The 25,250-nt window shown below is 42.1% G+C and overlaps 1 protein-coding gene across 1 annotated transcript in view; it reads left to right on the forward strand.

The window, feature by feature from the left end:
- The window catches only part of CDK5RAP2 (CDK5 regulatory subunit associated protein 2), a 252,415-nt gene that overhangs the window by 78,833 nt on the left and 148,332 nt on the right, over positions 1-25,250 (forward strand). Inside the window, exons 9-12 of the mRNA XM_006890751.1 lie at positions 933-986; positions 2,024-2,143; positions 5,538-5,630; positions 7,800-8,018. Of these exons, the coding sequence (XP_006890813.1) occupies positions 933-986; positions 2,024-2,143; positions 5,538-5,630; positions 7,800-8,018 (486 nt within the window). The remainder of the gene's footprint in view (positions 1-932; positions 987-2,023; positions 2,144-5,537; positions 5,631-7,799; positions 8,019-25,250) is intronic.

The raw sequence follows: 25,250 nt of genomic DNA on the forward strand, positions 1-25,250 counted from the left end.
GTTAGAGGCCTCTGAGGCAACTTTGCTCTGAAACTTCAGAGGCTGTGCGGATAGAGCACTAACTTGTATTGGGCCAGTCAGCATGTAAGGAGCTTCAGTGCCCCATCTTATTTAGTCCTTTTTGGTCACCTTACAAGAGCTTATGGTTCCTTTGTAGAGCTTAGCAACAGGTTCTCAGGCTCGAAGAGGTGGCCTCTATGCACCTACTTTAAAAAATCCGTTAGGACTCGTCCTCCCATACCTCTTAACCTTCATGACAAACCACTTTGCACGGGGTAGGCAGGACCAGGAAACTTGGGTTCCCTTTGTGGAGACCTTACAATCCTGTTAGGTCAAAACGGACTGTTACATAAAGTCCATTCACATTAGATGTTCATGGAGGTTTTGCTGTCTTTTTGGAGCAAGACCTTTGTCCCCACCATAGGGATTCAACCTTTATCCTCACCAGTTAATTTTGTCTGTGATCAGTGTTTCCTTTAACCCTCCTTCCCACTTCCTTGGTACTATCCTTCAGTTGTTGTTGTTGTTGATTGCCGTTGAGTTGAGCATGACTCACAGCGACCCTATGAACAGAAGACATGACGCCTTTGTATAACTGTCGTTTCTCAAAGTTCATAGAGTTTCCAGAGGCATGTTTATGAAGTGGATGCCACTCCTGCTTCTAAATCCTTCCGTAGCCTTTTTTATTTTGTTTAGCAGCCTCTTGATCTGCGCTTTCTGATTTGTAATCATTCAGTGGGGATCACTTGTCTTCACATTTCTTCTAACTGGTGAGGCCTTTGGGTGGACCAGAGGGAAGGAGGGAACTTCAGTTTTAATGAGTTGTGAATATTGCAAGGAAGTAAATAAATGAGGTGCTTATTCTACTAGTGTTTTGGGGAAACCATTGGAGGGAGAGTTCCTTCTTTGCACCAATGAATGTCTTCTCTTAGGCTTTGATATTAGAGCATCAGAAGGAGAGAAATTCCTTTGAAGAGAAACTCCAGGTATGTTGATAGAACTTCTTATAGTTTACTGAAAGTTTACTCTGTTCTTGCATCATGTTTTGTTCTGAGTTCTGTAGTTAATTTGATCTCTGGTGAGGTAATCTCTAAGTAGACTCTTGGATCAGCCCATCGCTATGCATGCCCCTCTGTTAGTTTGAATCCACCAGTGGCCCTGTGAGAAAGATGAGCAGTCTTGTCCCATATAATTGTCAGCTTTGGAAACCCAGTGGAGGGTCAGCTATCAGTGGGTTCCAACAATGATGAGAATGAGTGAGGTAGAAGATTCTGTGTGATAATAACTGTCATTTACTGAATTCCATTATGTGTCACTCAAGTTCCAAGCACTTTACAGATGTTTCCTCTTTACAATAACTGTGAAGTGAGATTTCTCATTTTGAACATGCAGCACCTAAAGCTCAGAGTGATGAGGTGACTTGCCCAAGATCGTGCAGCCAGGAAGAATCTGACTCCAAAGTCCTTGCTCTGTGGTCCCCCAGTCACAGCCACTAGCATTCGTCTAGTGCCTGCCAGCCTGGAAAAGCACTTTCACACACATTATCTTGTTTGATTCTCGCAACAGCCTGGGAGGGAGGCAATGGTTATTATCTTTAGAAATGAACTCAGATTTCAAGTGTATAGTTTCATCTCCATCATACCAAAATCTCTGCTAGCTTTTGTAGCATTAAAGAATGAAATTAATGATCTGTTATTTCCCTCAAATAACCTGGCATGACTCCAAAATACTCTGATGTGATGTATTCAAATTCCAGAAGGCACCAGAGTCCTTCTCATAGGAATAGCTGTCATCGTCTTAACTGATCTGATCCCCATTCCTTGGCCCAGTCCTGTTGCCGTGAGCGCTACCACAGTAACTTAGAGCTGATGCCACTACGTTCAGCTGTACTTGGAAACATTAATCATAGGTTGACAGGAATAAGATAGAATAACTGCGTTTGAGTGTGCTCTTAAAGATATATTTACAGTGCATTTTGGTTAGAACGCATCAACTTAGTGAATGTTTTTCTAATCTAATTTAGGCACTTCAGGAGGACCTGAGAGAGAAGGAAAGAGAAATTGCTATAGAAAAGAAAAATAGTTTAAAGCGGGATAAAGCCATTCAGGGTCTAACCATCGCATTAAAATCAAAGGAAAAAGAGGTATGTCTGATGTACCTGAAGTGAAATTGTTCTTTATTAGCTGCTGTGATTGGCTTGTACTACCCTGAAATTTTAGCTTTAGGTGAAATGTTTATAAGAGGAGTGAGATGAATATAGACAGAGGGGAAATGATCTTTTAGTCAATTTGAAATTTTCTGGGGGCCTAGTGACTGAAGAGTTGCACTGCCAACCCAAGGACACATGATTTGAATCCACCAGCTGCTCTGAGAGAGAAAGGTGAGTTGTTTACTCTTGTGTAATAATTGTCTCTGAAAACCTCCTGGAGAGTCAGCCATGAGCCAATTTGACTTGGTGGCACATAACAACAACAGTCTAGCATTCAAGAGCCTGGGTAGTGTGGTGGAAAAGTTGGCAGTTCAAACCTGCCAGTCATTCTGCAGAGGAATGATATAGCAGTCTGTTTCTGGAAAGATTTACATCCCCGGAAATCCTACGGGATAGTTCTGCTCTGCCCTGGAAAGCCTCCGAGGCTGTTCTGCTCTGTGGAAAGCCTAGGGGGCAATTCTCCTCTGCAAAAAGCCATCAGGGCAGGTCTGCTCTGTGGAAAGCCAAAGGGGCAGTTCTCTGTGGAAAGCCATCGGGGCAGGTCTGCTCTGTGGAAAGCCAAAGGGGCAGTTCTCTGTGGAGAGCCATCGGGGCAGGTCTGCTCTGCCCTGAAAGCCGCCGGGACCATTCTGTTGGGGCCGTTCTGCTGGGGCCATGCTGCTCTGCCCTGTAGTCACTATGCATCAGAATTGACTCAGCGGCATTGAATTTTGGGTAAATCCTTCACTACAATAGAAATATACTGTGAATTGTATATATAATTTAAAATTTTCTAATAGCCACATTAAAAGAAGAAACACATGAAAAGAATATATTGAACCTAAAATGCACATGATTTTGTTTTTTTGACATATAACCAATAAAACAAAATTGTTAATGATAAAGTATTTTGCATTCTTTTTTCGAATTCTTGATAGCCCATTTCAATTCAGACTATGATACTTCAAACACTCAGTTAACCACCTATGATTGGAAGCCACTATACTAGTTTTAATCATTTGGAATAGTGCAGGAAATTATGGCAAAGGGCAAAGCCATGATTGTGGACCCTAATGATTTTATGATGGTTTCTTGACTTTCGTTAATATAGCAATCTATTGTGCTCCAAATAACTGCTCAGGACAGATGCAGAGAATCAAACCCAGCTCTCCTTATAAGCCTCATGGAGAAGAAAGAGAAAGAATGATAGATGAGTGGTTGAAGGCTGTGCAGGGTGTGTGGGAGCTGAAGGATGGACACTTAACCTAGATTAGAATGTTTATGTGTGGCATGGACAGTGCTACCAGAGGAGAAGCTGAATCTTCGAGGGGGAGTAAGAGTTGGTTGGGAAGGGAAGCAGGGACAGGGAGGCTGTTCCAGACACATGAGGGGACACTGATAAAAGTATTGTGCTACGAAAGAGCCCATTTCTGTGTGTGGAACCACAAGCATTTTGGTTGACAGAGCCCACAATACAAAATTAACTGAGGTGAGAGTAGAATCTGGAGCGATTCAAAGGGCCCAGCCAGCCGATGGTGGAGCTAGTAAATCATGGGCTTTTAAACTGGAGGAATTTGATCACATTTACAGTTTAGAAAAATCTCTGTTTATATGAGGAGAGTGGATTGGAGGAGGGTAATAATGGAAGCAGGTAGACCAGTAGTCCAGTTGCACATCAAAGAAGGCCAGGTTAGAGCAGTGACTGTAAGGTTGGAGAGGGGTGGACTTATTTGAAGAATATTTAGAATTGAGAAAATTTGATGATTAGATACAAGATTTCAGACACAGTACAATCAAAGATGATTTAGATATCTGACCTGCTTGACTAGATTGTTGCACCAACTCAGTTGATAACATAGAAGATGTAGTATGAAGGTCAGATGAGGCCTGGTTGGGCTAGTGAGTGCTTTCTGGAAGTGGACTTTGAGGGGCTCATGGACTATTAGGTTAACAGTCCAGGATACAGGTGGATATGCAAGTCTAAAACTTGAAGAAAGCCAAGGTCTGAAGAGGTAGACCTAGGAGACACTCATGTACAAAGGAGGATGAAAATTCTTAAATGAGGAGCTCTGGTGATGTAGTCCCTAAGGAGTTCCCCTCTTACCTAAAGGCCATGCCTTGGACAGTTTAAATCCACCAGTGGCGCTGAGAGAGAAAAATGGGCAATATCCGTCCTTGTAATAGCCTCAGAAACCTGTGGGCTGGCTATGACTTAATGGCAGTCAGTTGAGTTTCCAAGGAGAGTGTATGGAGTTAAGAGAATGCAGGGGATGGTACAACAGATAACTTAAAAACTTCAGGATAGAATAAGGAATGCGCAAAGGAGATAGCAGGAATGGTCGCAGGAATATGAGGCTAACCAAGAAGCTGACAAAAAAGCTACAGGAGTGCAGGAGTTTTAGTAGTCAGCAGTGTCAGACATTCTTCTAAGTGGTATAGCACTGGTCTGTCCATTTGCAGTACACAGGTAACTCGTGGTTGCTGTGATGCTAAACACTGTGACACTGATGTGTCAGATGCGATAATGGTTGCCCATGGTGGACAGTGTTTGATTGAGCTCTCAAACATGTTGCTGCAAATGACAGTAATACATCGAAGGAAAAATAAATGTTTCTAAGCACGGTTGTCAATTTAAAAGTGTGTGGCAACATATTAAAACAAGCTTAGAAGGAGGAGTGGCATCTACTTCCAATATAGCTTGCCTCCAGAAACGAAGAACGTTGTGCATGTTCAGGTCTTCAGTTCATAAGGTCACTATTAGTTTTCTATGACTTGATGACACTTAACAACACAAGAACAACAGTGTCAAAATAAATTTGACATATAGTAACAGTTATATGCTGAGAATTCCAGGCTTAGCTAACACTGAAATTAGCAGAAAAGGCTACACAGAGAGAAGAGATACAAGTGGTGCAATTGTCCTTGGTACTGGCAGAGTCCAGAGTGTAGCCATGGTAGCCATAGTAGTCCATGGCTGAACTCAGAGAAAGCAGATTACTAGAAGATGAAGAATTCCGGGAATTCTAGGCTGTTGAGATGGCCATTTATATGGATAGTAGTATGGATCTGGCTTTATGGTACCATTTATACACATTACTTCATTTAACACCAAAAGCTCTATAGTTGGGGGAGTAGAAGTATCCTTGTATTATAGTTTGAGGGGTTTGAGGTGCACAGAGGTTAAGTACCTTGTCTGGTTGCTTAATCATCCAGCTAGTAAACTGCCAAAGTAGGAATCTCACTTAGGTTGGATCTAACAGCAAAGCTCTTGATTTTCAACATTACACAATTGAGCAGAAAGAAGAGAGTTGGGTTTACATCCTGGCTACTATTCCTTGTTTTACCCCAGGTTGAAAAACTTCACTCTGAAATTGAAGAACTCACTGCTGCTTTTGCTGAAGCCAGAGAGGCCTCTCAGAAGGCACAGAGGCAGAAATTGCAGGTAAGTGTTTGCTTGAGCTTCAGTGCCTTTAATTCTCCACTCCTTTGAGGTCAGGACGTAGCAGCTGAAATGGACTTGGATGATTTTGATAAGGAAAAACTACGGATGGGTCTTACTGGTAGAATTCACTCCACCTGAGATCTGGTGGCATAGTCCCTAGGGAGCTGTGTTGCTAACTTGAAGGCCGCACCTCTGGTGCTTCAGACTTAACCATCCACTCCATCCACCAGAGAAAGGTGGGCAGTTTCCTCCCATCCTTTTCGTAGCTTTGGAAACCCAAGGAAGGGTCAGATACGAGTTGCTTCTGACTACACAGCAATGATTAGTAGCAGTAGCAGTAGTAATTAAAGGGAAGTGCTCCATGGGATTTGGGTGCTTCTCCAGTCACCTCATCAGCATTCTCTGTGTTGGAAGTTCTCCTTTCTGGGGATTTTGATTCCTTGCCTAATGATAATGACAGTGATGCTAACTTACCACCACAGTTAGGAATGCTCACTTACTGTGTTCCAGGTGGTAGGCTGTGCAAGAAGTATGGATTATCTCATTATTTCTTTAGTACAAACCTGTGGGAAAGAGAATTAGAACCACCCTCACCTCTGCTTTGTGGTGTCTTTGAGGCTCAAGGAGGATATGCAGTGCCTCACAGCTGGCAAGTGGCAGAGCCAAAGCTGAAACGGAACAGTTGTTTAACGCACATCGTACCCCCCTAGCCCCAGATTTGTTGCTGTTGAGTAGGAAGTGACCCATACGTAGTTGACCCTCCATTGGGTTTTCAGAGGCAAATCACAGGGGAGAAGATTGCTCCTTTTTCACCCTCAAAGCAGCCAGTGGACATAGACAGCCTGTCTTTGAGGTGGCAGCGCAACTGCTTATTTATTGGACACATGCTGTAGGCCAAGACTAACTCTCCATGGTTTATCTGAGGAAACTCATGGTTAGAGAGATTCAAGTAACTAAAGTCACAAAACTGGTAAGTGATGGATTTGACCTAGGATTTGAGCTGAAGCCAGTGTCACTGCAGAATCTTACTCTGTCACCTGGCTCTCCCTCACTTGTGCTTTTCAGTTTTCCTGCTTCCTGTTAGGTATCTGTTTTCTTTTGCACTAATAAGAGGATAAGCCCCGGGTTTGATGTTGTGGCCTATTGTTTCTTTATTTCCTTAAGGTTACTTTACAGAGACACCTGCTTAGTCATCACTACTTATGTTTTCTTGTCCTAATTTCAGTTTTGTGTTCATTTAGTTTTTAAGAAAACATTTCTAGTTCATGTGTAAGCCTTAGTGACATAATGCATGATGTGTGGAGCTACTAACTGAAAGGTCAGTGGTTTGAATCCCTCAGTGGCTCCTCAGGAGAAAGGAGGACAGTCTTGGGAATTTGATGGAGGCTAACTATGAATGGAATTGACTCAGCAGCAGTGGGTATGTTCACATGTACAGTGTGCACCTACTGCTAATAATGTAATAAAGCTTGCATTATTTGAAAAAAAAATACCATTATAGTTCTCCTTTCTCAGTCTCTCCAACAGTGTTGCTTTTGGTTATGAAGTAGAAGTTAGTTGTTAAATCTAATTTAAGACTCTTTGGTTTCTAAGATTCATATTCCATGCTTTACTTTTTTGTAATTCACTGTAACAGTAATTGAAATAGTTTGGTTTAACTCATGGGGCACTAGAAACATATCTCTGTTTTTGTAATCTCAGACTTACCTTCACTATCCTTCTAACAGTGGTTGATGAGATAGAACTAAAAAGAAACTTTACACTTGAGGGTTCCTTTCCTCCTCTTACTCAGAAAATATGTTTTCAAAGTGGAGTTTTTAGGAAAGCCATACATTATTTCCTATTGCTTCAGAAAAAAAATCAGATAGATGGTGAGAGTTGATAATCTGAGTCATCACACATTCTCTAAGCATGATGATGTTTTATGTATTCTGTGGGTTTATGAAGGAGAGAAACCACTATGGTCTGTTCATTTGCAATATCATAATATTACCCTGTGCTATTTCAGTGTCTTCCTAATAGTTAGGTTTCACGTCTGGAACGTTGCTTATGTTGAATTAATCATTTTAGTTTTTCTTTGTTCCCCAAGGTAAAAATGGAACACAGGTTTTGGTTTGTTTGATGAGGAAAGGAAATCAGCTCATCCTCCCCCTCTGCTTTCTTGTTTAGGGGTCTGAAGAGTATGAGGCAGCCTTGTCTGAAAAGGAAGCCCTTCTGGCTGAATTGCGTTCTGAAAACCTCACCAAGAGTACAGAGAATCACAGGTTATGTAGGACTATTAAAAAGATCACCCAGGAGCTGAGCGACTTGCAACAGGAGAGGACAAGACTAGAAAAAGACCTGGAGGAAGCCCATCAAGAGAAGAGCAAAGACGACTGTACCATCCGTGTGAGTTTTGCTGTTCCCTCCTGAAGTGGTGGGCAGGGCACTGGATGGACGTGGGGTTTCTTGTTATGAGAAGTAATCACTGCAGAAAACTTAGGAAAAGTTGCAAAATACAAAGGAGAAGCATTTCACTTGTTCTCTCCTCATATCTAGCTAAAAATACAGAAGACAGTCCTCTTTATTCAGTCTCCTCTCTTCAGTATATTTGCACGTCATGAATCTTTTTTCAAAAACATGGCTGACTCCTACTCCTAGCCAGTTTAGTGTCCTACTTCATCACTTGGATGAACTGTAATTTACCTAGTTCCTTATGTAATGACATTTTGGTCATCCCCCCCCCCCTTTTTTTTGCCATTTAATGACTGCTGCAGCAAATATCCTTGTACATAAATATTTATCCACTGATTATTTCCACACAGAGGTATAATTATCAGGTTAAAGAGTATAAATATTTTAAATACTCTTTTGCACACGTCCTCAAATTGTTCTGAAAGAATTTAGCAGATTACCTTGTATGAGAGTGGTCCATTTTTGAGACTATTCAGCATTGGATATTAGCATTTAAAACTGTTTTTGGAATTTAGAGGTGAAATGTGTATGCTTTGACTTTTATGATTTTTATTATATTTAAATCCTCGGCATCTTTTAATTTAGTCCCTCCTGAGAGTAGCTTCCAGATACAGTGCCTTTGTGCAGTAAGATTGGACAGGGTTGGAGGATCATTGACATGCAACCTAGTTGAGTAACTTGCAATGAAGTCTGGGGACAGGTGAAGTCCTCAAAGTGGAGATGTCAGAAGAACCTGTGGGTACCAGAAATTAGTTCTCTGGTGGTGGTTGATGATAGGGATGCTAGGTTTATTGTTTGCAATCCTAATGTTAACACATGGTACATAGGTTATAACACAATTATCCGGGAGGCTGGGCTCTATGAGGAGAAATGTGGGGTCAGGATTGGTGGACGATTTATCAACAATCTGCGTTATGCGGATGACACAACCCTGCTTGCTGAAACTGAGGAGGACCTGAAGCGCCTGCTGTAGAGTGTCAAGGACTGCAGCCTCCAATATGGATTGAGGCTCAATGTCAAGAAGACAAAGATTCTCACCACTGGACCAATTGGCAGAATCAGGATGGATGGTGAAGAGATTGAGATTGTACACAGCTTTAGTTTGCTTGGCTCCATAGTCAACAGTCTTGGCACCAGCAGCCAGGAAATTAAAAGGCGCATTGCCATGGGAAAGTCTGCTGTTAGGGACCTCTCCAAAGTGCTGAAGAGCAGTGGTGTCTCTCTGGAGACTAAGGTGCGTCTGATACAGGCCATGGTCTTCGCAATCACCTGTTATGCATCAGAGAGTTGGACAATGACCAAGGAGGATAGAAGGAGAATTGATGCCTTTGAGCTGTGGTGCTGGAGAAGAGTATTGAGAATACCATGGACTGCTAGGAAAACAAATAGATTTGTCCTAGAGAGGGTTAAACCGGGTGGCTCCTTGGAGGCAAGGATTCTGAGGCTCCGTCTAACTTACTTTGGACATGTAGTGAGGAGAGACCGGTCCTTAGAGAGGGACATCATGCTTGGGAGGGTGGAGGGACGGTGCAGGAGAGGAAGGCCCTCTATGAGGTGGATTGATTCAGTGACTGGGATAATTGGGATGGGAGTGTCAGAGACAGTGCAATTGGCACAGGACAGAGCGGAGTTTAGGGCTGTTGTACATAGGGTCGCTATGAGTCGCAGGCGACTCGACGGCACATAACAACAACAACAACAATGTTAACACAGTGGACTGAATTAAAATACATTTTCTTTTGTACTTTAACAAAGATTTTATAAACACTAAATGAATTGTAACGGAAATTAAAAAAATAAGGAAATATCACATATAACTCCACTGTTTTAAAAAAGCAGCTATTTCACTGTTACCTAGTCTGTGTAGTGAGGGTTCCAAGTCTTATCAGAAATGACTTTTCTTTTATCATTTACTCTTTCAAACTAAAGCTTTTGTTAACAATCTCAATCTTTTCACTGTCTATCATGGCCGCCAATCAGCCTAGCAGTGAGAGTCTTTTTGTTTTCTTGATGTTGAGCTTTAATCCATATTGGAGGCTGCAGTCCTTGACCTCCTGAAGCAAGCGTTTCAGGTCCTCCTGAAGTTTCGGCAAGCAGGTTTGTGTCATCTGCATAATGCAGATTGTTGATGAGTCTTCCTCCAATCCTGCTGCCACATTCCTCCTTAAAGAGCTCAGCTCCCCAGATGATCCATTCTGAATATAGATTGAAAAGTTATGGGGAGCTCTGGTGGCCTAGTGGCAAGAAGCTATACTGCAAGTCCGGAGGTATGCGGTTCAAATCTACCAGATGCTCTGCTGGAGAAGGAGGGGCAATCTCCTCCTGTACCAGTCAGATCCGATTTGACGGTACACACACACACACACACACAAATAATAAAATTAAATTTAAAAAAAGAAAAGGTATGGAGACAGGACACATCCCTGGCATACACCCTTCCCAACTTTGAACCATACAGTGTTTTCCTTGCTCTGTTCTGACTGCCTCCTGGTCCAAGTGTATTCTTTTGTTGTTCTTATGTGCCATTGAGTCACCAGCAATTCATAGCGACCCTATGTACAACAGCCTTAAACCCTAATCTATCCTGTGCCAATCTTATTGTCTGTGACACACCTAACCCCCCACTACCCCAGTCACTGAATCAGTCCATCTCATTGAGGGTCTTCCTCTCCTTCACTGTCCCTCTACCCTCCCAAGCATGATGTCCCTCTCTAAGAAGTGGTCCCTCCTTGCAGCATCTCCAAAGTATGTCAGACGAAGCTTCAGAATCCTTGCCTTGAAGAAGCAGCCTGGTTTAACCCTTTCCAGACGAACCTGTTTGTTCCTCTTAGCAGTCCATGGTGTATATTCAGTACTCTTCTCCAACACCACAGCTCAAAAGTCCAAGTATAGGTTTTATATAAGCACAATCAAGTGTCTGGGATTCCCATTCTTCTCAAAGGTTGCCACAGTTTGTTGTGATCCACACAGTCAAGTATTTTTGCATAGTCAATGAAACACAGATAGACATTCCTTTGGTACTCTCTGCTTTCAGTCAAGATCCATCTGACATTAGCTGTAATATTCCCTAGTACTACGGCCTCTTCTAAACCCAGCTTGTACTTCTGGCAGTTCTCTGGGCCACAGGGCAGCATCATGATAAATAGTGTAGAGACTGAGATTGTTAATAGCTTTAGTTTGCTTGATTCCATGATCAACACTCTTGGTACTAGCACCCAAGAAATTAAAAGAGGAATTGCACTGAAAAAGTCTGCTCTCAGGACCTCTCCAGAGTACTGAAGAGCAAAGATGTCAATATGGAGACTAAGGTGCTCCTGATCCAGGCCATAGTCTTCACAGTTACTTTCTGTGTGTCAGAAAGCTGGACAGTAACTAGAGGATGATAGAAGGAGAATTGATTCCTTTGAGCTGTGGTGCTGGAGAAGAGTATTGAATATACCATGGACTGCTAGGAGAACAAACAAGTTCATCTTAGAAAGGGTGAAACCAAGGGTGCTCCTTGGAGGCAAGGATACTACAGCTTCATCTGACATACTTTGGGTATGTTGCAAGGAGTGACCAGTTCTTGGAAAGGAACATCATGCTTGGAAGGGTGGAGCGCCATTGCTCTTCGATGAGATGAATTGATTCAGTGATTAGGATAATGGGGGTAGGTGTGCCAGAGACAGTAAGATTGGCCCAGGATAGAGCAGGGTTCAGAGCTGTTGTATATAGGGTTGCTACAAGGACTACAGCCTCCAATATGGATCGAGGCTCAATGTGAAGAAAGAGATTCTCATCACTGGACCAATTGGCAGTATCAGGATGGATGGTGAAGAGATTGAGATTGTTCACACCTTTAGTTTGCTTGGCTCTACACTCAACACTCTTGCCATCAGTAGCCAGGAAATTAAAAGACGTATCGCAGTGGGAAAGTCTGCTGTTAGGAACCTCTCCAAAGTACTAAAGAACAATGGTGTCTCTCTGGAGAATAAGGTGCGTCTGATACAGGCCATGGTCTTTGCTATCACTTGTTATGCATCAGAGAGTTGGACAATGACCAAGGAGGATAGAAGGAGAATTGATGCCTTTGAACTGTGGTGCTGGAGAACAGTATTGAGGGTACCGTGGACTGCTAGGAAAACAAACATTCATCCTGGAAAGGGTTAAACTGGGCGGCTCCCTGGAGGCAAGTATTCTGAGTCTCTGAGTCTCTGTCTAACATACTTTGGACATGTAAGGAGGGACAGGTCCTTAGAGAGGGACATCATGCTTGGGAGGGTGGAGGGACGGCACAGGAGGGGAAGGCCCTCTATGAGGTGGATTGATTCAGAGACTGGGGTAATCGGGATGGGTGTGTCGGAGACAGTGCGATTGGCAAAGGACAGAGCGGAGTTTAGGGCTGTTGTACGTAGGGTCACTATGAGTCGCAGACGACTCGACGGCACATAACAACAACAACAACAACAACAACAACAACAACAATGAGCTACAAGTGACTCGATGGCTCATAAAAACACTTTTTTTAATGTTGTGTGGGCTGGATTATATTATGTCGTATATACAATTTTTTCATTGAAAAAAATCTCATATGTTGGGACATTTTGCCTGTTTAATGCAAAAGAATATTATTGAACGGAAGAGTCTTTTTTTCTTCTCTTAAAATCTCTAGGATAGAGTCTAAAAAGTGAAATTAGTAGGTCAGATGGTGCGAATATTTTGTGCCAGTTAATCTTGCTGCCAAAATATTTGTCCAGAGGACTGGTTCAATTTATGCTGCCCCCAGCAATATTGCAGTGTACCTGTTTGTTGTATGTTATTAAAGATCTGTTTACCCATATTTATTCAATGTTATTGAACATCATCTGAACCTGATTGAGATGCTGATGGAAATGCAAGGCATGACTTTTGAAAGTTTTCTTTTTCTAAGAGAGATGAAAATGTTATTCATGGAAAAATACAATGCAGTTTAAAATCCAAAACTAATTGTGGAGTTTGAAGGGCCAGCGCAAAAGATCCTTGTTAGTTGAAGTCGTAAGAGGCACCTTCTTGAAGGAGGTGACACTAGAGCAGAATAAGAAGGGTAGGATTTGAGTAGTGTGCCCTGTGCCTGTATGGAAAAGGTAAAGACAGGTTAACCATGGGGTCTTTTTACGGATTTTTGTTTTCATAGTTAGCCCTGAAGGGATTTTATGGTGGTTGTTTTTTCCTTATATATCTTACTGTTGAGTAACAACATTTTTCATTTAAATGCGTTCATCTTTTTATGAAAAAGTTAATTTATTAAAATTTGGATGACAAAAAATGTATACATGTATTTTTTACATTATAACTTAGTATTGGTAACCTTTGAAATGACTCCATAGCATTACATTAAGTAGATATGCTGTAATTTATTTACCTGTCCTTTTGTTGAGGAAGCTCTAGTGGACTAGAGGTAAGAAGTTATGCTGCAATCCCAGAGGTACATGGTTCAAATCTACCAGCTGCTCCATGGGAGGAAGACAGGCAGTCAGCTCCCATGTGATTTATTAACTCTGAAAACCCGCTGGAGGGTTAGTTCTGTGTCGGTTCCAACTCAACGGTACTCAGCAACAATCTACAAGGACTGTCTCTGATGACTGACTTCTTTCTCTTGACTTTGCTTGATCTTGTTGCACATGGTTACACCCATGAGTACTAGTTTGCTGCATGAGAGGAAGGAGAATTCTCACATGCCATTCCCTGTATTCACTTTCTGTCAGAATGGCCACTAGAGTGGCGTGCTGAAAGGCTAAACCTGGTCACATGCTTTGGTAGGATCATGCATGTGTGTGTTGGAAGAAAGATGAAGAAGGGAGGATGTACCATTATTGGCAGCTCCTTCTTGAACTTCATGGTGGTTTTCTTTCTTTTTTTTTTTTTTAAAAAAAAAAACCTTGGGGGCGGGTTTTGTGCTCTGAGTGAAATTTATAGAACAAATTAGTTTTCTGTATAAATTCCATAATTTATACCTATATGTGTATGTTTCTTACAGGAAATTTGATCATGATTCTTTCTTTTTGCTCAGATATTACATACCAAAAGGGATATCTGGTGGCCTAGTACATAGGAAGTTGCCCTGCCAACTCAAAGGTGGCTGGTTCAAATCCACCAGCTGCTGCTCAGGAGAAAGATGGCAGTCTCCTCCCATGTGTTTTACAGTCTCTGAAAAATCAATGGAGGCTCAGCTCTCAGTCCGTTCCCGCTTGACAGCAGTGAGTTTGAGTTTTGTAATGCACTCCAATGGCATATTTACCCAACTTCTAGTTATAGTATAAAAATTCATTGGTGTCCGTCTTGTATTGATTATTTTATATCTGTTCTTGGGACAGTGAGTTGTTGTTTAGGGGCTGTTTGTGAACACATTGGGCCCAGTACCCCTTAGGGAAACACAGCGAGGTGGCCTTTTACCCTTTTGGTGCTAGGGTGAATGGAGAGATGTACAATAGGCTACTAACCTTGCATATCTAATTAATTTGATTCTACTGGTAGTGTGTGTGTGTGTGTGTGTGTGTGTGTGTGTGTGTGTGTGTGTGTTCGAATTGGATCCAACTGGCACAGGAGATTGCCCCTCCTTCTTCAACAGAGCATCTGGTAGATTCGAGCTGCAGGCCTTTGGGTTTGCAGCACACCTTCTTGCCACTTGGCCACCAGAGCTCCCTACTAGTAGTCTTTTTAATTAACTAGTGTGCCTGTTCCTCCTGACTGGTACTACTGTTGCTTTTGGATTAAAACAATGAGATCTTTTAGTGGCCTCTATTCAGCCTCATCCAAGGGCGGGGATTGATTCATGCATTCAGCAGCGTTGAACATTTATTCTGTGCAAGTCCTGTAGGTACAGAGACCAACTGAGATGTAAACAAAGTACTTTGACCCGCAAATGAAGGGAGTGAATGGAAAGACTCAGGGAAGGCTCTTGGAGAAGGTAACTTTTGAACACGTTCTGAAGTCTACGTTAAAGGTTAAGATAGGCAAAAGGGGAACGTTTTAGAGGATGAAAATACAGAGGTGAGAAAGAGCACGGTGTGTTTGGTACTGTAGTGAAGGAAACTGCCTCTAGGAGGCATGGTATGAGATTGACCCAGAAAAGTGACCTTGAATTTAGTGTTCAGAGCCTTGGACTTATAAGAATTGGACTCCTGGGCTATGGAGAAAATTGCATTGGAGTTGGAGTTTAAAGAAATTAGCCTAATAGGTGTCTGGAGGATAGATCGATCAGAAGACTGAGAGACAAGAAAATGGGGAAGAGCCTTTTCTTGATATACAAGTTAGGTTCTAAGAGGTCAGTGATATAGGTAGCAAAAAAGTAGAAGCCTATTTTTCTGCAGTGGGGAAGCTTATGGCTTCTAGAGCTGTCTTGATTGTGCACTCAAATCTTCACTCACCAGGGCTCTTAAATATTTCGCTTTTTGTCTTTGTTATGCTTATGTGAACTTCATTGCATTCCATAGGTAGAAGAAAGAAAATATTGGTAAAATAATATGGCCCCAAACAGGTCTTATTCCGAATCCACATTTTGTTCAGTGTTGAACAACTTTCATTTGTTGTTGTTCCTGTTAGATGTTGTTGAGTCAAGCATGACTCATAGCAGCCCTGTGAACAACAGATCTGAATCCTGTCCAATCCTGTGCCGTCCTCATAATTTCTGACACACTTGACCCCATTGCTGCACACCGTGCCTTTCCATCTTACTGAGGGTTGTCCTCTCTTTCACTGACCCTCAACCTTTCCAAGCATCATTCATGTTCCTCTCCAAGGAATATCTCTTCACATGCCCAAAAATATGTGGAACAAAGTTTCACCTTCCTTGCCTATAAGGAACACTATGACTGCACCTTCTCCAAGATATATCTTGTTTTTTCTTTGGACAATCCATGGCATATTCAGTATTCTTCTCCAGCACCACAACTCAAAGGCATCAGTGAAAACCAAGGCTTGGATCAGGTGCACGTTAGTCTCTAGACTAACATTGTTGCTCTCCAGTTCTCTGGAGAGATCCCGTACAGCTGGCTTTCCCAATGCAATTTGTCTTTTGATTTCCTGACTGCTGGTGTCAAGAGTGTTGATTGTGGAACCAAACAAGATGAAATTGTTATCAATCTCAATCTCTTTTCCGTCTGTCAGGATGCTGCCAATTTTCAGAGCTTTGCTTAAGATACTATGTTATGGCTATGCCAGACTACCAGCAGTTATGTTAAAAATACTGTGCTTTTGGATAGAAAAAAGATTGGTAGATTTTTAGTTTTTTAGTGATCTTTAGTAGATTGGAGAAGGACAATCTCCAGGACGCAGAAAGCATTTGGGTTAAAAGAAGTTTTAAAAATTGTAACTTTGTATGCGTGTATTTCAAAAATATTTGCAGAGGATTATAAAAATTCATAAATAATGAAATGAGATTAAAAAAAGACATTAAAATCACAATAAAAAGTTTTCAAAAAGGTAGTAGAGTCAAGAAAAAGTAAGGGTGACTTATAAAAAGGGATGACAGGGTGAGAATGTAGAAATGCGTGTTGTGACTTCCTTCATAGTACTAAAGAGGGGGACTTAAAATTCCATGAGTAGCCCCTGGCAGAGAAAGTAAAAAGGGAAATTCCGTTACAAGATCTCCAGTGTCTATAAGATGAAAATGTTGAGATAAAAGAACAGTTTCTGCTGGCACTGGGGCCTGGAAGAAGTAGTTTCTCTGGTGGGTTTTTATAAAGAGGACTCTGACTAGTATACAGAGTCTTCAACAAAACTCCATTCAATGAAAGCAATTTTGCACAGGGCGAGATCAATGTCATCCAAGTCAGTAAGCTTGTAAGTATTAAGGTTTTCAGTCCCTGGGACGATTTCTGTTTCCTGTTATTCTCTCTCTCTCTCTCACTCACTCTTTTTCTTTGGACATGAACTACAAAATCAGTTGGAAATACTGCAGCCCTGTTTATAGATAAGCCAGGATTTAAATATGCCTAGACAATGTCCCATATCAAGCAGTGTTGGTTTTTGTAGCACCCCCTGAATTCTGATGTTAAGCCAACCAGTTTTCTTTTAGAAGTGATCAAACCATCCTTTGCTCATGCCAGAAACACTTGCTGCCAGTCTCATTGTGTCTGTTCTTACCCACTTCTGAGGGAGACAGTGCCTTTGCTAAAAATACAGCTCAGATCACAGAAAAAATATGGATTCATTGTGTGTGATTGTTCATGAACTTTGAAAAGTTTGGCCATAAGCGTCAGTTTGCCATATTTTTAATTGGTTGTGACTGCAGTGACAGTTGGCTCAGCATGTGTTGAGATTTGAAGTTTGTTCATTTGTTTACTCAGCAGACATTTATTGAATACTTGCTATGGTGTAGTTACTCTTTTTAAGCCGTTGAGAAGTCTTTTTTAAAATGAGAAAAGTTAAAAAATGAGTATCATGAGTCTATCACCTGCATTACCTCCTCACCACCAGAGGGACTCATCTCTCATCAATGAAATTCAAATTGCAGTGCTAACTGAAAGGTCAGCAGTTCAAATCCACCTGCTGCTGGGAGAACAATGAGGAGTTTCTACCACTAAACTCCAACTTGATGGAGGCTCACTGAATTGGAATTGACTCGTGGCGGTGGGTTGCAACAAAGGAGCCCTGATGACACAGCTTTTAAGCACGTTGCTGCTTAACTCAAATGACAGCCACTCCATGGGAGAAAGACGGGGCCACCTGCTTTGGTAAAGACGGCAGCTTTTGAACCCCTCTGGGTACTTCTACTACAGGTTCTGTCAGTCCATATTGACTTGACAGCAATAGCTTTGCAACAAATCAAATTAAATCAAACCAAAATACCCTGTTTTTTACGTTGGTGTCCTAACCATGACATTTAAAGTGTTCTGACTTCTGTGGTCTGTAACAGTGTTGTTGGCTTGGATTTTTCTCTTTAGTCTTCGTATCCCCCGGCTTGGCTCCTTTTAGTGCCTGTGCATTGGGCATGTGCCTATTTGCTGAAGCATAGTGGAAGGAGATAAAAGCTTTATTTGTTTTCTCCACTTCAGGTGCTCTGCATTCTACTCACTGGGGGTGGTAGAGAGAAGCACGGTAGTTGTAGACATTTTCTTTTCTTTTATGAGCAACAGATATTAGACATTGGTTTAGCTGGTATTCCCCGGACTGTCTCAGAATGCTTTCATCTGTTACAGGACCTGTCATCTGCTCTCCTGACAAGGGTGTGTTTCAGTACCTGGGCACTTACCTCTGTGTGGATGTATTTGCTGGCTAAAGCCCAAAAATCTAATTAAAGCTGTACCGATCACCCAGCTGGCTAATCCCATGTGCTTTGACAGGAGCAGGTTTAATTTCAGGGTAGTTCAACCTGAACCCCTATGGTTCTCACATGTGCTGGTTGATGGATCGCTCCAAATGAGATTGTGACAGCATTCAGAACATCTCTTGATGAACTGTTATCAAAATATGGCATTTAAGGATAGTGTGTGCAGACTGCTTGGTTAGGGCTGCGACCACAGACCTGAGGCGCTGTTTTTCCCCCTTACCAAGGGTCACAATTTCCCTTTGCCTTTTGTTTATGAGATAGAAAGATTGAGTTGATATCTTTGTGGAGTCATATGCAACCTAAATGCCATATGTTGGAAGAAGTTCTGTCTTTGCAAATTCCAATTTCTCCTAAGAGAGATTGAATGTAGAGGGAATCAAACTAAATTTGAATCCTGGTTTCACTTACTAGTTTTTGGACCGAAAACAGGCAGCTTTGCCTCTCTATTTCTTATCAGAAAAATGGATTAGTCGTAAGGGCTGTATAAAATAGGGTCTAGAATTTAGCATAATGCTTTGCACATCATAAATAATTTAATATTGATTATAATGATGGTATTGAGGACAATGATGATAATGGCACAGATACTTCGGGTGTTTGGAATATAGTACTTAGACGGTATCTGTGGAGTAGTGGAAGGCAGTGCTGAACTGAGATTTTAATTTCAGGTTCATCAGGTACTTAACTCTAAGCCAATTGGTTAATTTCTCTAAATAAAATTCACATCCCTACAATGGAGTCAACTGTGTCTATTTTAGCATTAAATGAATGATAAAATTCAATGTATGAGAAAATGCCTGTATGGTTCCTGACACATAGAAGCTCTGTGTATTTGATTTCCTCTCTCTTCCCCATGCTTTTCTTCTTTTAATTGTGTAGCAAGTGCTGGCTCAGGACTTTGAATGACAAACCACTGCCTAATAGAAGCTAATGGACATTGTTGACTAATACGTGTGGTCTGCCCTTTTACCAGTCAAGTCAACAAAGCTGTAAATTCCTCCCTTAATCGACACTAACCTCTCCCGAAGAAACTGCTTGTCTGCTTCTTTCCACCTGATTGATCCTCTACAAAGGAGTCAGAAACCTTTTAGAGAGGGAGACTGTCTCAGCGACTCATGGTGGGACTGCTGTTAATGTTGTTTTAAAAGGCTTTGCCCATCAGTATGCAGGTACAATTTCTGTTGTCTCAATAGGACACAACCACGGGCTTTTGCTTGTCTTGGGTTCTTATTTTATAATTTTTGTTCCAGACCTTCTCCTGGGCACTGGGGGTACAGGACTGAATCAGATCAGATAGTCTCTGAGGAGTCTAGTAGAGAAATATAATAGAAGCATAGACAAAGAACTAATTAAAATAAGCATAGTAAGTGCTGCTAGAGAGATGGACAAAATGCTTTGGGAACACACAGATGAAACTGTATGCTAGGAGGTTAGAGTTGGGGAGGGAAAGAACATTTAAGGAAGAGGTAGCTTTGGGCTGAGACTTGAAGGATTTGTAAGTGTTTGGGAAACAGGAGAGGAAAATGCATTTTGATTAGAAGGCATGCTTGTGCAGAGGCTTGGGGAACACATTAGGAACAGTGAGTGTGACTGGTGAAGAGGTTGGTCAGACCCCTATCTGTCATCTGTTGTATTGTTCATCTGGAAAGGTGTGGTATATTGCCTGGTGTCCTACAGCTTTTAAATGTTTCAGCTGAGCCTTGAGCCCTATATCATTTGAATCTCAACTCCTTTGTCTGTTCTTTCTAGGTTCCTTGGGGACAACTTCTTTGAACCCTTGACTCAGAACTGTGTAGTCCTCACAGCTAGTGCTACATGCTTAAGTCAGCTCCTATCTCTATGGCATGGATTATCTCTTTCCAGTGGTTTTTATTTTTTTCTTTGTTAAAACAAATAGCTTTAGTTCAGATGAACTGCAGAGAAAACATGTAAAAGTGGAGCTCTGATGGTGAAATGAGGCTGAGGGCTTGGTACCACCCCCACTCCTACCCCTGGCCTTGCCCAGGTTGCACCATCGTCTACAAGGATGCTCTGCTCACTATGGGTTGAAAACCACCACAGTTTCAGACCAGTTCTGGAAATTTCCCTCCATCATTGAGTTTCTATAACTCATTAAGAATTTGGAGAAACTTCCTTTGTATATTTAAAGGTAACCACTCTGCAATATGACAAGCTTTCTCAGAGTGAAACCTGATAAGGTGGAAATTTGATGGATGAGAACCTTCTCATTTTCTGTCCATCCAGAGATAAAAACAGTGAGTTGGCTGGAGAAGGAAGTGCAGGGGCCTAGCTTTTCACTTCTGATGTGATTCTAGATTTGGGAAGTATTTCATTTATTTTTTTAAATAATTCTTTTTTTTTTTTTTTTAAACCACTCTTCTCTAAGAGAGGCCTGGGCTGCAGTGACAGCTCTCAGCTCAGCATTGGACCAGAGTGCACCTGTGAATCTTAAAGGAAAATTGCCCATTAACGTGGGAAGTTAAGAGCACTCAGGTGATAACGTACATAGTGCTGCTGTAGCAGCGCTCGTTTTAAAGCACTGCAAGAGTCTGGTAGGATGGGGGTTTTCAAACCTTTTTTTTTTCCCTCTTGTGAAAAGCAAGTAAAATAAGATGCACCTCACGGATGTCCTTTAAGACCTCTGCAGATTCCATAGTGTGGTAGATTCTTGCAACAGGATGAAATGCCATTTTCTCTGTTCTACCTTAAGCCTATTGAATCCAAATGCCCAAGAACCTGTAGTCATACCTCCATCCAGTTTGGGGGGTTACTAATCCTAGGACTTCTTGGACTTAGTTTGAAAACTAAGAATGAGAGAAAAGAACAGCATAGACATAGATTGAGATCTGGAGTTACCATTGTTTGTTTTCTGTGGTTTTTTTTTTTAATCTATGTTAGTCAACACTCTTGGCACCAGTAGCCAGGAAATTAAAAGGTGCATTGCCATGGGAAAAGTCTGCTGTTAGAGACTTCTCCAAAGTACTGAAGAGCAATGGTGTCTCTCTGGAGACTAAGGTGCGTTTGATACAGGCCATGGTCTTCACAATCACTTGTTATGCATCAGAGAGTTGGACAATGACCAAGGAGGATAGCAGGAGAATTGATGCCTTTGAGCTGTGGTGCTGGAGAAGAGTATTGAGAATACCATGGACTGCTAGGAAAACAAACAGATTCATCCTGGAAAGGGTTAAACCGGGTGGCAAGGATTTGGAGTCAAGGATTCTGAGGCTCCGTCTAACATACTTTGGACATGTTGTGAGGCGAAACAGGTCCTTGGAGAAGGACATCATGCTTGGGAGGGTGGAGGGAAGGCTCAGGAAGGCCCTCTATGAGGTGGATTGATTCAGTGACTGGGATAATCGGGATGGGAGTGTCAGAGACAGTGCGTCTGGCACAGGACAGAGCAGAGTTTAGGGCTGTTGTACATAGGGTCACTATGAGTCGCAAGCGACTTGACGGCACATAACAACAGCAACAACCACCTTAGAGTTGTTGTGAGGGTTTAATAAATTGGTAACTGTAAAGTGGTCAGTGTGCTTCCAAAGAGTAGGAGTTTATAGAATAAAGGTATATTTTGGAAGGAAAATTGCTGAGGACTTTGAGTAACCAAAGAAGGTTTTGTGGAAGTAGTGACCCTTGAGTTGGACCTTGATAGATAAGCTTACTTTCTCTAGGCAGAACTGGAGAAAATGTTAGTATGCTGTTGTTCCACAGTGAGGGGCTGAGGAGGATACAGACAGAGAGCCTGGGAAGTGAATAATGAAGTGGTTAAGTGAAGGAGACTGGAGGTAAAGCTAAAAGGTAAACTGGATCCCACTAGTTTTTAGATGTTCTCACATCCATACCATTAAGTAGTACAGGTGACCATATATGACAGTATAGAGCTGCTCCATAGAATTTCCTGGGCTAATTTCCTTTAATCTTTACAGGAACACTTCTCCAGATTTTTTTTCCGCAGAGCAGCTGCCTGTGACACTGATGTGTCAAATGTGATAATGGTTACCCAGGGTGGACTGTGTTTGGTGGCACTCCCTGATTAAAACAAGCTTGGAGGCAGGAGTGGCATCCACTTCCGTAAATAGCTTGCCTCCGGAAACCCTGTGAACCTGGAGAAAGGATGGAAGTCACGCAAGTGTTGAGGACTTTTGTTCATAGGGTCACTATGAGTCACCTACGACTCCACAGCACTAAACAGCAACAACAACAACAAAGCAGCTGCATGAGTTCAAACTACCGATCTTTAGATAAACAGTTGAGTGTCCATTGATGGGATCTTTGAATGGTCTGCTAGCCAAGGTGCCTGTCACTAATTGAGCATCACTGCAGGATTCTGAACAGAGGTGTCATGATCAAAGGTGTGTGTGTGGTCTGGTGGACACGAAGCAGAGAGGAACACAAGTTAGGAAGCTGTTGTCATCTACCAGATGAGAATTCAGAGCTGGAGAAGCAATGACGAGGGGATAGAGGGAGATGAGGTGGCTGTTTGTGGAAGGAGGAATACTTTTCTTTGTCAGTACTTCAGCATTTACCTTTCTTCCTTTGTAACACCTCCTCAATGAGGAGGAGTTCCTGATTAATCTGAGTCCAGGATCACCAGTGCTAATGAATAGGTTACTATACCCTAATGGCAAGAACCCAAGTTCCAGACTTTTTGCCTCACAGGTAGACTGGCCTGTCCTTTCCTGGGTGAGATGATTGCCTGACTTCCTCAGGAATCATCCTTTTCCACTTGGTCCTTCAAGTTGAATAAGAGATGTAGAGACTCCCTTGGGGCCTTTCTTTTTCTCTCAAAAGGTGCAACCAGGAGGCAATGATGGCAAAGCTTCATACTTTGGGCATGTTGCTAGGAGAGGCTATTCCTTAGAAAGGGAGATAGTGTTTGGAAAGGTGGAGAGTCAGGGAAAGAGAGAAATACCCTTTCCTAGATGGATTGATACTGTGACTGCAGCAGGCTGAAGTGTGTCAGAGATTATGAGAATGGCACAGGATAGGAGAGGGTTCAGGTCTGTTTGTCCATAGGGTCACTATGAATAGTACTTGACTTGTGGACACCTAACAACAATCACCACCTGAAAATATGCTTGAGGTGTTGGTTCCGTGATTAAGAATGGGCCTGAGGCAGTCAGATAGTTGTCTCTCCTCAAAGTTTTATCAAATTCCTGCTTTGGCTATGAGGTTATTTTGTTGAGTTGTTGACTATGAGTTGTATTTTGATGGCCATTCTGCTTCTATGTGACTCCTCTGGGAGTACCATGGAGGTAGTGGGAGTGGTTGGAAAAGGGCATCATCCTTGGAAGAGTGGAGAGTCAGCACAGGAGAGAAGGACCCTGGGTGGGATGGATTGACACAGTGACACAGCCTGGGACTATTGGAGGAGGTTTGCGTAAACTACCTAAGATTATAAATTGTCATTCCCAATCATTTTACACAGGTGAGACATGCCATCGCCATTGCTCCTCTAAACATTTATTTTACTGCTGTGATGCTGAGCGCATGAGCCTGTCTGGCTGCTTTTGTGTTACCATGGCAGCTGCTCTTCCTCAAGGCCACCTCATCCCACACCTCCCCTTCAGCCCCATAGTCTTTCACTCTCAGCCTTCTCTAACTGCTTGTCATGTGAGGTCTCAGAGCCTTGAGTCCTGCCCCATTCATTAGCAGCAGGGCCTCCGTTCCTGACTGGATATTCCGTCATCTCCAAGTTCTTTCTGAAATTATGTATTAGATCAGTGGAGGCCATCACAGAGCGGTTCTAAACTTTGTCTTTTGTCTTAACACTAATTAATACTTTAGGATCGATCACATAAACTTGTGCTTGAATGTTACTTGTTCTATTGCTAAAAGTCACTCTACCCCTGGAAACCTTTATTTCCTTCTATGAAAACAACTAATAACATGTAGGTAGCCATTAAAGGTAGATGTATTGTCTTAGGTTTGGGTCTCTAGACAATCAGAACCAGAAAAGATTTGTTTCTCTTCATGCCTATATACATACACAAACTATGGTGGCTGAATGGTCAGGAATTGTATTGTCAATGCAAAGGTACGCAGTTCAAATCCACCAGCTGCTCCACAGGAGAAAGATGGGCATTCTCAGTTCTGGGTCAACAGTATACAACCACAATGTATAGGTATTTGTGTGTGTGTGTGTGTGTGTGTGTGTGTGTGTGTATGTATTTATATGATCTCTGGTGGCATAGTTCATAGATCCAACAATTGCATTGCTAATCCAGTGGTTGTGCTTTTCTGGTGGTTTGAAGCCACCAGTGGCTCCAAAGGAGAAAGATGAATAATCTCCTTTCATAGGATTTACAGTCTTGGAACACTGCTAGATGGTCAGATCTGAGTCAGTTTTGATTTGATGGCAATGAGTTTGAGATGTATATACATTACTCTTGTGTACCATCAAGTCATAATGGGATGCTGGTGGATTTGAACCATGTGTCTTTGGACTGGCAGAACATTTTCTCACCACTGGGCTACCACACATACACATATAACATGTACACACACATACACGCAAATACATGCATATATAAAGAAATAGATTTACTGAAAGGAAATGACTCACCTTTTTGTCGAGGCTCACAGATCCTAAGCCTATGAATCTGATCACTGGAAAAGGCATCTGGGGAGGCTAACGAGTTTAAGGTCTGCTGGCAGGATCACAGACTCCTGGCTTTGAAGGCTGGCAAGTTCAAGGTTGGCAAGTATATCTGACTGCTAGTTCAAGTCCAAATGGGCAAAAAGGTAGCTGGTTCATATGGCTCATTAATCTTTATTATTTCCTGTTGTTGTTGTTGTTATGTGCTGTTGAGTCGCTTGCGACTCATGGCGACCCTATGTACAACAGCCCTAAACTCTGCTCTGTCCTGTGCCAG

This window comes from Elephantulus edwardii, unplaced genomic scaffold (genome assembly GCF_000299155.1).
Source record: "Elephantulus edwardii isolate Elephantulus edwardi_28Jun2011 unplaced genomic scaffold, EleEdw1.0 scaffold00092, whole genome shotgun sequence".
Taxonomy (NCBI): Eukaryota; Metazoa; Chordata; class Mammalia; order Macroscelidea; family Macroscelididae; genus Elephantulus; species Elephantulus edwardii.